Source organism: Taudactylus pleione, unplaced genomic scaffold (assembly GCF_031769625.1).
Source record: "Taudactylus pleione unplaced genomic scaffold, aTauple2 ptg000326l, whole genome shotgun sequence".
NCBI lineage: Eukaryota > Metazoa > Chordata > Amphibia > Anura > Myobatrachidae > Taudactylus > Taudactylus pleione.
In genome coordinates, this window is record NW_028284727.1 from 10,101,175 (window position 1) to 10,115,777 (window position 14,603).

At 46.7% G+C, this 14,603-nt stretch overlaps 1 protein-coding gene across 1 annotated transcript in view; it reads right to left on the reverse strand.

Moving 5' to 3' along the window:
- HSF2 (heat shock transcription factor 2) overlaps positions 1 to 13,107 on the reverse strand; it is a 40,045-nt gene extending 26,938 nt beyond the window's left edge. The window contains exons 1-5 of the mRNA XM_088443116.1: positions 12,910 to 13,107; positions 5,354 to 5,462; positions 4,707 to 4,834; positions 4,491 to 4,615; positions 3,720 to 3,795 (exon numbers count right to left, since the gene is read on the reverse strand). Coding sequence (XP_088299242.1) covers positions 3,720 to 3,795; positions 4,491 to 4,615; positions 4,707 to 4,834; positions 5,354 to 5,462; positions 12,910 to 13,002 — 531 coding nt within the window. The 5' untranslated portion in view covers positions 13,003 to 13,107. The remainder of the gene's footprint in view (positions 1 to 3,719; positions 3,796 to 4,490; positions 4,616 to 4,706; positions 4,835 to 5,353; positions 5,463 to 12,909) is intronic.
- Between the last annotated feature and the right edge of the window lie 1,496 nt (positions 13,108 to 14,603).

Consider the following 14,603-nt stretch of genomic DNA (forward strand, 5'->3'; position numbering starts at 1 on the left):
CAGCCAGAAGGAATGCCAGGACTCTGGAAATCCTAAACACTTGAGGATCGTAGATACTGGTACAATACTATTAGAAGTATGTATGCCACACTCTGTGGCAGATCCCAGCAGGAGCTGGCTTACGCGCTCTAAGCATCCTGATGACAGAGCCAGAGAATTCTTTGGACCTTAGTAGGGACGCAGTCAAAGACAAAAGATCCAGGTCCAGGAAAAGGCAAGGACCCTGAAACAACAGGTCCGGAAATTCAGGCAGCATGAACGGAGTGTCTATGGGAGAGACTCCGAAAAACTAAGTACCAGTTTCGTGTGGGTCAAGCTGGAGCCACCAGCAGGACAGTACCTCTGTCTTGATTGAACGCCTGAAGAACTCGAGGAAGAAGGGTAACTAGAGGGAACAGGTACAAAAATTGGAAGGTCAACTTCACTGACAATGCGTCTCCGAAGGTCGCTTCGGTACCTCTAGATATGGACCCGTACACCGGTAGTTTGTGATTGTATCAGGAGGCTATGAGGGCAACCTCTGGGAGGCCCCATCTGCTAACTAGAAGTTGAAACACCTCTTGGTGAAGAGACTAGTCCCCGGGATGCACATCATGACGGCTGAGGAAGTCCGCTTCCCAAATGAGAACTCCCGAAATGAACACTGCAGAGATGGCAGTCTGAACATTGATCTAATGGAGAAACCCGTTCCACCTGGAGAGGATCAGTTTTTGCAAAGGCCTGGAATGGAACGGAGCATATTCCACCATGGCGAAGGTGGACAGCATGGATTCCAGAACCAGCATTACTGAGTGTATGGACACTCGACTGTTGAGACATCTGCACACTCGTAGTTGAAGAGCGGAGATCTTGTCTGAAGTCAGGAAGATTCTCTGATCCTGAGAAACCCGCAGGGCTCCCAGATGAATCATTCTTTGTGAGGGAATCAGGGAGGACTTTTACCCAGTTGATTAAGCATCCGTGCTTATGAAGGAAAGCAATGGTTAACTGGAAATGGCTTTGAAGCACATCTGGGGATCCGAAGAGCAGGAGGCCACCCAGATACAGTAGCAGTTGGATACCATGTGTCATAAAAGCCATATTTCTGGTAAACCCCGGTGGGGCTGTGGACAGTCTAAAGGGCAGAGCCTGAAAATTGGAAGTGTTGCTGTGGAATAGCAACCCGGAGATAACGCTGATGAGAGGGCGCTATAAGTACACGTCCTGAATATCTAGCGATACCATAAAGTCCCCAGGCTGCATAGCTAGGATGATGGAGCGTAGGGTTTCCATCCTGAACCTAGGCACCTTTAGGAACTTGTTCAGGGATTTGAGATTGAGGAAAGGCCATTTGGCTTCTAAACCAGAAAGAAAGTAGAATAACCAGTCCCTCGCTGAGATAGTGGGACTGGCATAATTACCCCTGCTTACAGCAAGGACTGTATAGCTTTCTGGATTCTTAAGGTCTTGTTCGGTCTGAAGGAAGGCCTGTGCAGAAAAACAGGTGGGGAGGCCATCTGAGAAATGAGAGGGCGTACCCGTGAGAGACCCCATTCTCTTACCCAAGCATCCGTGGTGGTTTGACACCAGCACTGGGCGAACTGAAGAAGTCGGCCTCTCACTCTGGGATCCCCCAGATGAATGCCTGTCCTATCAGGCTAAGGGTTATACTCAGGTTTAGAAGCAGGGTCTGCTTGGTTCTGGGTATGGCAGCCCTCGTGGAAACCGACTGCCTAGGAAAGGACTGGCCTTTATGCTTTCCTTGGGGACAAAAGGACTTAACAGATGTAGTCCGAGGCCCTGTAGTGGAAGTAGCTGAAGGCAGAAATATGTGATGCTGCCAACGTTGCTACAACCTTGTCAAGGTCAGGGCCAAACAAGATCTCCCCCTTATTGGGTAATCCTTTAAGGACTATCTTGGAACCACAACTGCCTTCCTTGAGCGCAGCCACAGGTATGGCGGACAGACACAGTCACGGCCGAAACCCTGGAGGTTAGGAGACTGGCATCCAATATTGCTCCTCCAACATAGTAAACTGCATCTTTAATGTGAGCAACAAAAGACATCTGATCCAGAGAAGCTTCTGCGGGAAAAAAAAAGTCTTCAAATGCATCAGCCCAGCTCTCTATAGCTTTAGCCACCCATGCAATAGCCATGGTTGGACGGGCAACAGCCCCTGAAAGAGGAGTACATTGATTTCAGTCAAGCTCCCACCTTCCTATTCGTAAAATCCTTCAGGGAAGGGATGGGAGGCGTAGTAGTGCTCTTTAACAAACGAGTAACATGAGAATCCACCGCAGAAGGCCATTCCTATTACTTGCAATGACCCTCAGGAAATGGGTAACATGAGGCCAAACGCTTTTGTGATACCTCTTATCTGGCGACTGCCAGAACTCCGCCATGTGATGCACCAGCTGGTCAGAGAGGGGGAAAACAGCCAAAGACACTAACTTTCTTAAACTGAGGGCGATTTGATTTAGGTGTGCAGGTTTGACATCCTCTATAACCAAGATGGACCTGACCACAGCACCAAAACAGGGATATCAGTACATGACTTGGGCTCCCCCTCGTGATGAAAGAAATAGGAGTCAGACACATCATCCATCTCTCCCTTGTCTGACAATCTGTGTTAGACAGCAGTGCAGACCACAGGGCATTTAGACGCCTTCTTTAGGTTTGTCCTTCTCTAACATGGTCTGAAAAAGGCCGTAGCTTAGAAAAGACATCCACCCAGGGTGGTTTTGCAGTAATCCCTGCAAGGGAAATGACAGACTGTTGTGGTACATGAGGGGATTGCATGTACTGTGAAAAACCCTGGTAGGGAGCAACAGTCTGTGTCACAGAGGTAGACTGCAAGAATTGTGAGATACCCTGAGGGGGAACGACAGCATGTTGAGGTAACCCCAAGTGGGTTACAACTGTGGGGGCCACCAGGCGATCCGCAATGGAAGCCAGGGTCTGAGAAAAGAACCGCCCAAGGGGGTTCCTTTAAGGGGCCCAGTACCTGGTGGCACCTTATGCATAACCCTTCCTGAGTCAAATCTCAAAAAATCTCAAATCGCAAAAGTCGCAGTCTGGGAAGTTCGCGGGGACCGGCTAGCACGAACCCCGGGGTCCCTCAGAGATCCTCAGCTAAGTACTGGCGTCGCAACAGCACAGACGTCTCATGGACAGTCAGTTGCTGCGCACTCTGGAGATAGTAAAACTATCAGAAATCATAAAAATAAAATTAAATAGTTTTGCGAGAACAGTGACCTGACTCCGGCTGGGCACCAACTCAAACTGAGGTGCCTCTGGCTCGGGTGGGCGGGGCTATAGGGAGAGTGGACCCAGTGCATCCTGGGAGTTGAAAGCTGCTTGGTGCCTGGATTTGGTTCCCCAATCTATACCACAAGGTCTCCCTGTGGAACCTATGGACCCTGAAGAAAAAATAGTGTCTAGCTGTACATTGATCATTGTATTATGTATGGTGCATTAAGTTACATTGGGGTATGTAGTTTCCTCGAAGAGCACAATGTGTGTGTGTTAAGGAGATGAGTTTTTGTATCGGGATGAAGTTATCAGACCATCGGATGGAGTGCCGCCGGCCTGAATCCCAACGCTGAAAGTCCGACAAGCATTACCACAACAGCAGAGTTTTATCTTCTTAGCATTTTGTTATTCATTTTGTCATCTGACAAACAATGGTGTTAACATATTGATTTGAAATCTAGGAAAAAGCTATTTTAAACAGTCTTACTTTTCGAATAACCTGTTGCTGCTGAGAGTGTTTGGTGCGAAGTTCTGAAATTTCTCTCCATAAGGCCTCATTTTCTCTGCAAAAGAAACCCATAAACAGCTGTAAGCACACCAAAAGAACTAGACCGATCAGCTAAGAGTCCAACTTTACAAACATTTCCTTTACACAGGCATATCTAGCCACTATGCACATAGATAGGATACGTGGCTGAATCTTACAGATTTGCACAGTACATCACACAGGTTCAGTGATCAAAAGATTTGAGCAGAGTATTATATGAAGAAACTTTATAGTTCCTGATTGACTCATGAGTGGGTTAGCTTTTGAAATTAAGGAGCTCTTTGCCAACATACTAATTATAGTACAAACGTTACGAGCAGGAGGGTGCAAACAAAAAATTGCTAGTCGCGGGATTACAGCGCAGGCAAAGGAATTGCTCTGGACTCTCATCCCGAGAGCTACATCCCCTCCTAAGAGTGTTCCCAAATTTTCCTTAAAGCAATGTACTTAGAGATCTCCTTATAAACATACTATATTGTATCAAGTCTTAAAACTTGTAATTTCTGCCGGTAACTGATAAAGAAAAAGCTTGTCTGAAATAGTGTACATAAAGCTATTTGCCTTCATTATTTCATGAGCTATAAACTTTAACGCAAGTTTGCCAGGCTTAAGAATGGCACACAATAAAGCACGTGCCTGAAACCATACTGGCTTCATTTGCATTTTTCACATGTAATATAAGCTCTTCGATGAGTCTTTATCATAAATTACCTTTTCAGTGTAAATAGTCTTGAGTCAATGGTGTCTTGTTTGACTTGAACTTTTGCAGCACTGCTCAAGATATTAGATATGTCTTCCTGTCTCACCTTAGCTTCTTCAGGTCTTGTAGAGGATACCTATTAAGATAAAATGACAATATGTATGTTGTTAAACATACACAACAAGGATATTTTGTTTTCCATGTATGTGATAGACAGCTACCATTACCTTTCTCTTAATATTCTCTAATAGCTCATCTTGTCCCTGAATAAAGAATGGATGTTGAAATTCAACTGGACCATCCCTCTCCTGTTTCATAATTCCAGAGTCCACATGAACAACCTTTCTGAAGCCATCTAAGAGGGACAAAACAAACCACTGAAATTAGAAGTCATTTGTAGATTAAAATACTACAAAATCACCTTAACATTCAGACACAGAATGCTTTATTGGGAATCAATTTTACACTTTCATAAAATGTTGAAAGTATTCAATTATTAATTTGTATAGCACACACACATTATGCAGTACTTTACTGACAATATTTTGTTGCTCATATCAACCCCTGCACCAACAGAGCTTACAATCTATATTCCATATCACATGAACACATACATACTAGGGTTACATTTTGTCAGAAGCCAATCAACCTATCAGTATATTTCTGGAGTGTGGGAGGAAACCCATGCAAACAGAGAACATACAAACTCCACACATATTAGACTGTCAGGAATTGAACTCATGACCTCGGTGCTTTGAGACAGTAATGCTAACAACTAAACCAGTGTGCCATCATGTTTTGACCTCTTCGTTACCCATCTTGAATTTTAACTACAATATAACAATGTTATGTGCAAATCTGCCTCTATACTTACACATGTTTAGCTGTCTCACAAAGCTGGCCATGTTATTGTGCTTGAAGTACTTGGGCAAAATCTCCTTAGCAAACCGTTGTTCATCGAGGACTAAGAAACTCTGCCCATTCTAAAAAAAAAAAAAAAAAAAAAAAAAAAAAAAGTATTAGCCCATTTGAAAGAGCAGATACAAAAGGCAGTAATTGCCTGGCAATGATAAGTGTGGGAGTGAGAAAATCACATCACATGTTAAGAAGCACATCAAGCATAGGTACTAATCTTAACATACCATATCAAGTTACAGGTACAGTTAGGAATCTGTCAGTGTAAAAAAAAAAATATATATATATATTTTCACAAAACAGGACATAGGTGTGCTCACGGTTACAAACAAAAATGTTATTTAACGTAATACATCAAAAAGGATTAAAAAAAAGTGTGTTGCTAACCTAGAACCATGGCTTGTATTAATACATACAAATGTATGGACAAATAACCTCATCAATTAATGAACGAATGTCGGTGAGCTGAATAGCTTCTCTTTAGATGTTAACAGATGTTGAGTCATCATACAAGTTTGGTTGGAATGGTGTATAACCTCACTCATGACATTTAATGAAGCCCTCAGTTGAGACATTTTGTAAGATTGTTGTTAGGGTAATCCCCTAAAACTGTGTTTCCAAAACTTGGCCCTCAAGCTACCTTAAAAATCCAGGTTTTAATATCCATGCTTGAGCACTCCCGCTGAATTAAATCGCCCTCCTGTACGGTTAAGGTGAGTTGAGCATTGAGTTTAAGAAACACTGCCATAAACAGTGATGTTGTAAAATATGGGACTTACAAAGTACGCAAAAAGCCTTGTAGTATGCAATATAGTGTTCACTCTAGGTCCGGCGGCAGGCAGGGCGCTGGACCTAGAGCTAGGGCACTTCTGCGCACCCCCGGAAATGGGGCGTGACCAATTAAAAGGGGTCGTGTCTTTATGACTAGTCCCCTTTTCGTCACTCTCGGGGGTGTGCCCGACACTTACGGACATGCCGGGAAGTCTCCAAGCACCGCGGTCACCATGAATGGATACCGGGTGTATGCGCCCGGCATCCATTCACTGGCGATGACCGCTGCTCTGCCGTTTTCCCCACCTGCGGGACACTACAGGTTGTTTCAGTGGGGAGCCGCGCTGGAGGGCAGGGTGCTTTCTGCCCTTCAGAAATAGGGCAGGGCGTGGATCCTATGGAATTTGAAGTAATAGAGTTAACAAAAGGTAAATCTACCATAGCTCTTAATTTCTTCTTCAGGGTCCATAGGGGGATCCACAGGGATACTGTGGGGATGTCCTATAGCAGTTTCTTTAAGGGTGGGGATGCTCCTGAGCAGAAGGAAGAATCCGACGCCCAAGGAAGCATCCTAAGAGGCAAAGGTATCAAAGGCTTAACCTGAGAAAGATGTGGATGGAAGACCACGTAGCCGACTTGCACAATTGTTCAGCAGAAGCGCCACATCGAAACGCCCACGATGTTCCCACAGAGAGTAGAATGAGCTGTAATCCTGTTAGGAACAGAAAATTCAGCTTGCATGTAGGCCTTAGAATTGATCATGCAAAGCCATCGACCCAATGTCTGTTTACTAGATGGCCAGCCTTGCTTGTGAAAGCCATACAGCACAAAAAGAGAATCCGATTTCCTCAAGGAATTAGTACGATCCACGTAGATCCGAAAAGCATGAACCACATCCAAGGTGGCCAGAACTACAATCTCTTCAATCAAATGGAACTGGGATACCACTTTAGGGAGGTACCCAGCCCTAGCACGGAGGACAGCTCTGTCCGAATGAAAGACCAAAAACGGGGAGCGACAGGAAAGCGCTGCCAAGTCAGATACCCTGCAGGCAGAGAAGCTGGCGAGGAGAAAGTGTGTCTTCGCTGTCAGCCACTTGAGGGCCGATTCTAGAAGGTCAAACGGAGGAGCCTGTAGAACCCTGAGAACCAAAGGACAAATCCCACAGAACCACCGGAGGGACTAAAGGAGGTTGAATGCGGGGGACACACAAAGAATGTTCTGACATCAGGAAGGGGAGCAATCCTTCGCTGGAAGCGGATTGACAGAGCAGAAACCTGAACTCTAAGGGAGGCCAGGCGGAGACCAAAGGTCTAACCCAGCCTGGAGAAAACCAAGCACCCGGAAGACCCTAAAAACTGTAGGGTCATAGCCTCAGGGGAAGCACCATTGAAAGTAAGAGTGCCAAACTCTAATAGATGCAGGCTAAGGCAGGCTTAAGCACCCTGAGCAAAGTCTCTTCTTAAGAGGGAAAGACTCAAGAGCCACGGACAAGGTAGAGACGGGTGCAGGCAAGAACCCTGTGCTAATAGATCCTGCCATAGAGGAATTGGAAACGGAGTGTCTGTGGAGAGATTCCATAGGTCTGTGAACCTATGTCAACTGGGCCAGGCCGGGGCTATTAGTATCACTGTGCCGCCTTCTTGCTTGAATTTTCGAAGCACCCTCAGGAGGAGGGAGATCAGAGGAAAGAGGAATGCGAAGTCCCACCTCGCTGCCAGAGCGTCAACGAAGTCAGCTGAGGGGTCTCTGGTCCTGGACCCGTACTTGGGGACCTTGTGATTGTGACGTGAGGCCATGAGGCCTACATCTGGCTGGCCCCATTTGTCCATCAAGAGTTGAAAGACATCCGAGTGGAGAGCCCATTGTCCGGCATGTATGTCCTGACTGCTTAGGAAGTCCACTTCCCAGTTGAGGACTCCTGGAATGAACATTGCTGAGAATGCTGGGAGATTACCTTTGGCCAGACCAGAATGTTTGCCACTTCCTACATGGCTGCCCGACTTTACGTGCCTCCCTGATGTTTGAGGTACGCTAGCGCAGTTGCATCGTCAGTCTGGATCTGGACCGGCCTGCCGTGAAGGAAATCCTGCGCCTGAGTGAGTGCTCTGTACATGGCTCGAAGCTCCAGAATGTTTATGGGTAGACGACTTTCCTGAGTTGTCCTCCGTTCCTGAAAGAAATGATGACAGACTACCACGTTCCATCCGTGAAGGCTGGCATCTGTCGTGAGAAGTTCCCAAATTGGTTTCCAGAAGGGGCAACCCTTGTCCAGATGGGACGTCTGTAGCCACCATGAGAGGGAAAGCCAAACTTCTGGAGAGAGGAGAATCGTCTGGGACCAGATCAGATGATACTGTCCATTCCACCGGGAAATAAACAGTTGCTGCAAAGGCCTAGAGTGGAACTGGGCGTATTCCGCTATATCGAAGGTGGACACCATGAACCCCAGGACCTGCATTGCTGTGAATGGATACCCTCCGATTGGGGAGCAAGCTGCACACATGTAAGTGCAGTGTCAAAATCTTGTATTCTGGCAGAAAGATCCTCTGTATTAGAGAATCCAGTAGTGCTCCCAGATGTATCATCTGCTGTGTTGGAGATAGGAAGGACTTTTTCCAATTGATGATCCATCCATGGTGTATTTGCAGGCAGTCCACGATCAGCTGGAGATGGTGTTGTAACACAACCTGTGATTCTGCCAAGATTAAGCGGTCATCTAGGTATGGCAGGATTCTGTCTCTCCCTGGCGTCTGACGTGTGCCATCACAACTGCCATTATTTTGGTAAAGACTCGAGAGGCTGTTGACAGACCAAAGATTAGTGCCCGAAACTGGTAATGTTGCTGCAGAACAGCAAACCGTAAGAACTGCTGTTGGGTTGTAGTAATAGGTACATGCAGGTATGCATCCTGAATGTCCAGAGAAACCATGAAATCCACAGGCTCCATTGCCAGGACAATTGATTGTAAAGTTTCTATACGGAACTTGGGCACTTTGACAAACCTGTTGAGGGATCTGAGATTCGGAATAGGCCGATGAGACCCATTCGGCTTCTGAATCAAAGAGAGAGTGAAATAAAAACCTATTCCTCTCTGAGCCGAAGGAGCTGGTATTATCACCCCTGAATGCAGCAGGGAGTGAATGGCTTCCTTAGGGCCAGGGCCTTGATAAGGGTCTAATGGGGGACCTGTACAAAAAAATACTGGGGAGGTCGCCTCAACAAAGTGAGGGCGTACTCCCGAGAGACCACTTCTCGGACCCAGGCGTCTGATGCTGTTTAACACCAAGTGTTGGCAAATTGAAGAAGTCAGCCTCCCACCTTGGGATCCCCCAGGAGGAGGCCCGCCCCATCAGGTGGAAGGTTTGTCTTCAGGCTCGGAAGCCGGACGTCTGGCCGACCAAGGCTACTTTACTCGCGGCTTGGTGGTCTCAAGGTGCATACACACGATCAGATATGTCAGATGAACTACTGAACAATTTGCAAAACGATTGAACGATTTTTGACTGCATTAAAATTAATGGAAATCGTCCAAAACTGACCGCAAACACATCAGATGTCAGATATCGTTATCTGACAAATGGGAATGCGCATCGTTCATTGTTGCCCACATGTCAGATTTTTCTTTCAGATATAAACGATTGAACTATTTTTAAAATAGTTATTCAGATCTGAAGAAAAAATCTGCCTGTTGTATGCACCATTAGACTGCCTGGGAAAGGATTGTCCTCTTGCCTTACCCTGGGGGATTGATTTAACCGCCCTCACCAAAGCAGGAACATCCACTGTTGATTGACGGTGCTCTTCACCCGAGTGTGACAGAGAAAACCTTATGCATCACCTGCCTCTTCAGATGTTGCGTCCAAAACCGAAAGCTTGCTGGAGTGAGAGGTTAATACAGTCCGCCTTTGTGCTTTGGTGGCTAATGGTCTGCCCATCTAATATTTGCAGAGAGGCGGCAGACGTTTGAGCCATATTTTGATGGGCATAAACATCCATCCAAGGAGATGGCATAGGGGTTAGACATTGTAGGTTGTAACAGCTGTGGGTGCCCCATGGTAGCAGGCAGCGTGGGAGTTGATAAACGATCCACTAGCTGTGTCATAACCTGGGATAAGGAGGACACCCAGGTTGGTTCATATACCGGGGCTGGTAATGTGGACTGGTGAGCAAATCTATAACAATTAGTCTCCACTGCCAGAGGTAAGGACTGCCACTTACCTGCGTCTCCGCTGCCCGGCTGCAGTCCTGGGTCCCCAGTGGAGCCGCTAGCCAAGTCCCACTGGCGCCCGCCAAAATCACTTGACCAGTTACCGGTGTTGCGGTACCGGAAGAGTTCGATGGTTCAGCAGCACAGGCGTCCATTAGGACTCCTAGCGCTGCTTGTTCTGAAGTAAAATAAAATAACTCAAACATAAAATGCTTGGGACTGCTGAAGCACCAAATGAAAAACTGTCTGCCTGTGCCTGGGGGCTGGGTATATGTAGAGGACTGATGCATCCTGGGAGCTAAAGCTTAAACTGTTTGATGGTGGACCTCTCCGACCACACACCCTATGGTATCCCTGTGGATGCCCTTATGGACCATGAAGAAAAATTGTAATATAATAAACACCACAAGTCCTGATATCTCTGAATACTAAGTGCTGCTCCCAAGTAATAATTCTGAATTATTTCAGTCTCGAAACAGTCATTCAAAAAGGTTAACCCTTGATAAGTGGGCATAAATAATTAAAAGCTCAAAATGTATTAATACATTAAAAAATACACATGGACAATAATCAACAGACTAATCCTGGAATAATATATATCTCTCAATAGCTCACTCTAGGTCATGCGCTCTGGCAGAGCTCAGGACCTAGAAAGGGCATAAGCTCTCCCCTCTCTGTGAATAGATGCTGTGCGCATGGCTTCTATTCACCGGCGGTGATCGCTGCACTGCTATTATTTCCACCCGCAGGACACTGTGGCCCACGGGTGGGTACGGCACCCGCCATGTTGTTTTAGCAGGGTGCCGTCAAAAGGGCAGGGTGCATTGTGCCCTTTTGAAATTGGGCATTGTTACCAATTAAATATTGTGCAGCCGTTTAACACACTATTACAGTTCATGGGACTAGTATTGGGAATATTCCATGTGTATAAGGGGTACCTTTGTGTGGCATAACATGAATGGGCTCTGTGTGGGGGCAAATGTATGGGCATTGAATATATAGTTAAGTTTACTGGCTCATGTGTACATACGATATACAGTATATCTGAAATACATTGTCCACATCTGCCATGGTGTACGGGTGACCCATCGATCGCCCCGTAATGCTGGGTACACAATGGCTGTTATATCGTTCGTACAGCTGACAAACAATATATCGGTCAGTGTGTATACCAGGTATATCATGTCGGCTATGCAGCACGGCAGATACGATATATTGCACACGGATGACAGGAACTGTCGACAATGACGTCACTACTGGTTCCTGTGGCCAGACTTATCGGTCGGTAAGTGTGTGTATACACACCAAATTGGTCTGTTGGCCTGGCGTTGTCAGACAAGTGTGTACCCAGCATTATACTGGCCACAGGAATCGTCGACAATGAAATCACAACTGGGTGGGCTTTTAAATACCCAGCCAGTTGTGAGATCTGGCCAGACATATCGAGTGGGAGATCGGTAAGTGTGCATGCTTACCATAATGGTCGCTCGGCCTCCGGGGATGCTCGGCTGCCTAGTCACTTAAAAGGGCCCCATACATGGTGCGTTAGAGCAGTCGCTCCGACTGATTGATACGATATTGCTGTTATATCGTACCGTGTGTGGGTATATCGGCCAGTGCGCGCTCCCGTGGGGTCGTACATCGCACCTCCAGATCTTACTGCATGTTCACTTGATTTGGGGGATGCGATGTACGATCCCATGCAGCACTATGCGGGTGGGAGAGGTGGGTGCCGACATGTCGGGCAGTAGATCGCTCGGTCTGTGGGGACCACCCGATATGTCAGCTTTCGGATTGGACGTCGCATCGCAAGGTGCATATCACACCATGTATGGGGGCCTTAAGTGTATTCTACATTAGGCAGTGTTGTGATGCTGAGCAGAGGACTATAGGGGCCACTGAAAGACTCTCACTCACGAGTAATTTCATAGTTTGACTTTGTCTCACATGTAACACAGGCAAGAGACATACAATCCTGTAACTAGCAGTCACCTCACAGTCACAGTGCCCACACATGCTGCACTCTGGCAATTCAGCTATTAGCAACGACTCGTACCCCACAGGTTGCACAGATACGGCCGGGGGTGCTCTGCGGACCAGTCAGTGCAGCGACGGGAGACATCAGGCTGCTACTTATCTAAGTCATTGCCTTCCTATGGGACAGGATGATGCGGCGCCGGCCAGAGCACCTGGATGACCAAGCCGCCCGCCCGATGCTAGATAGCAGTGTGAGGAGAGCACAGGGCGACAGCATAGGGGGTATATGAGGGCCTTGTGCCTGTATATGGTAGTGGCCTATGGGCGCAGTATGATGTAACTCCCCGATGTTAGCAACCACAGCATCTGCAGCCCATCACAGCTCCCATATTACAGGATCAGACAACGCGCAATAGTTAAAGCACACCCATGGCTGCGGTCGCCATTAATATGAGCCTCTGCGTGTGACCTGAGGCGGAGGTGCCAACATGTCGGCGCCCAGGCCACTGGCACAAGATGGTAGCCATGCCATAGCACACAGGCCCGGAGGCGGTTACCTGGCTCCAGGTGATGAACTCGTTGGTGTCCGAGTCCTCGACCAGCGTCCACAGCTTGCTCAGGAAGGCTGGTACATTGGAGTTCTGCTTCATTGTCCCAGGCAGCTCTGGCAATGACTGATTGAGAGGCCGACACACACTGGGCTGAACTTGCCCTAGCGATGCGCGAGCTAGGCTTCCGTGCCGCGCATGCGTGAACAGTGCCCACCAACATTACGTATTTAGGATACGCCCCCAAACGATGACGCTAAAATAGCATAATTGAGACTCCACGGCTCGGGCTCCACCTTACAACATAACGGGCACAACCTCACGTGGAGGGACAGGTTGCGTGCTCTGCCCGCCCACTACGATTGATTGGATGACGATAAAACGGCTTCATGTGGTGCTTGCCAATAAAATCACTCAGACCAGGTCACCGTAGTAGTCTGGTAAGTGTCGCAGTCTAATGATGCCCTTACATTACTTTCTGCACATAGGATCTAGCATCAACCCTTACATTATTATACTGACGTATGGCATGGGTAGTGCATGTGAGACCGTGGACTTACGCAAATTATGCTGCAAATATACAGCAATGGCCAAAAGTTTTGAGAATGACTCAAGTATTGATTTTCACAAAGTTTGCTGCTTCAGGGTTTTTAGACCTTTTTGTCAGATGTTACTATGGTATACTGAAGTAAAATTACAAGCATTTCATAAGTGTCAAAGGCTTTTATTGACAATTACGTTAAAGCCGCACACACACTAGACAATTTTTATGAACACTATAGACGATAACAATATCGTTCAATGATATATCGTTCAGTGTGTATGCAGTGAACAATCAACGATGCGTGCTTCATCGGGTCGTTAACGACGTCTTGTGTCATCCATACATGCAGGCCAATCTGACGATATCGTCAAAAATTGCCTGTTCAGAGATGTGGCAGGTTGACTTCACTGAAAGATATCTTTCAGTGTGTACATCCAATATTGTTTGTCCTACACTACAGAAAGTTCAAGGGAAATCTTTCACCAATATCGTTCATACAGCACATCATCTAGTGTGTATAAGCCTTAAGTTTATGCAGAGTCAATATTTGCAGTGTAGGCCCTTCTTTTTCAAGATCTCTGCAATTAACTCCCTGGCATGTTGTCAATCAACTTCTGGGCCACATACTGACTGATGGCCGCCCATTCTTGCCTAATCAATGCTTGGAGTTTGTCAGAATTTGTGGATTTTTGTTTGTCCACCCGCCTCTTGAGGATTGACCACAAGTTCTCAATGGGTTAAGTTCTGGGCAGTTTCCTGGCCATGGACTCAAAGTTTTGATGTTTTGTTCCCCGAGCCACTTAGTTATCACTTTTGCCTTATGGCAAGGGTCTCCATCATGCTGGAAAAGGCATTGTTCGTCACCGAGCTGTTCTTGGATGGTTGGGAGAAGTTGCTCTTGGAGGATGTTTTGGTACCATTCTTTATTCATGGCTGTGTTCTTAGGCAAAATTGTGAGTGATCCCACTCCCGTGGCTGAGAAGCAACCTCACACATGAATGGTCTCAGGAAGCTTTACTGTTGGCATGACACAGGATGGAGAATTTTCTAGGATGGCCTTGTGTCAAGAAGGGCAGCAAAGAAGCCACTTGTCTCCAGGAAAAACATCAGGGACAGACTGATTTTCTTCAAAAGGTACAGGGATTAGACTGCTGAGGAC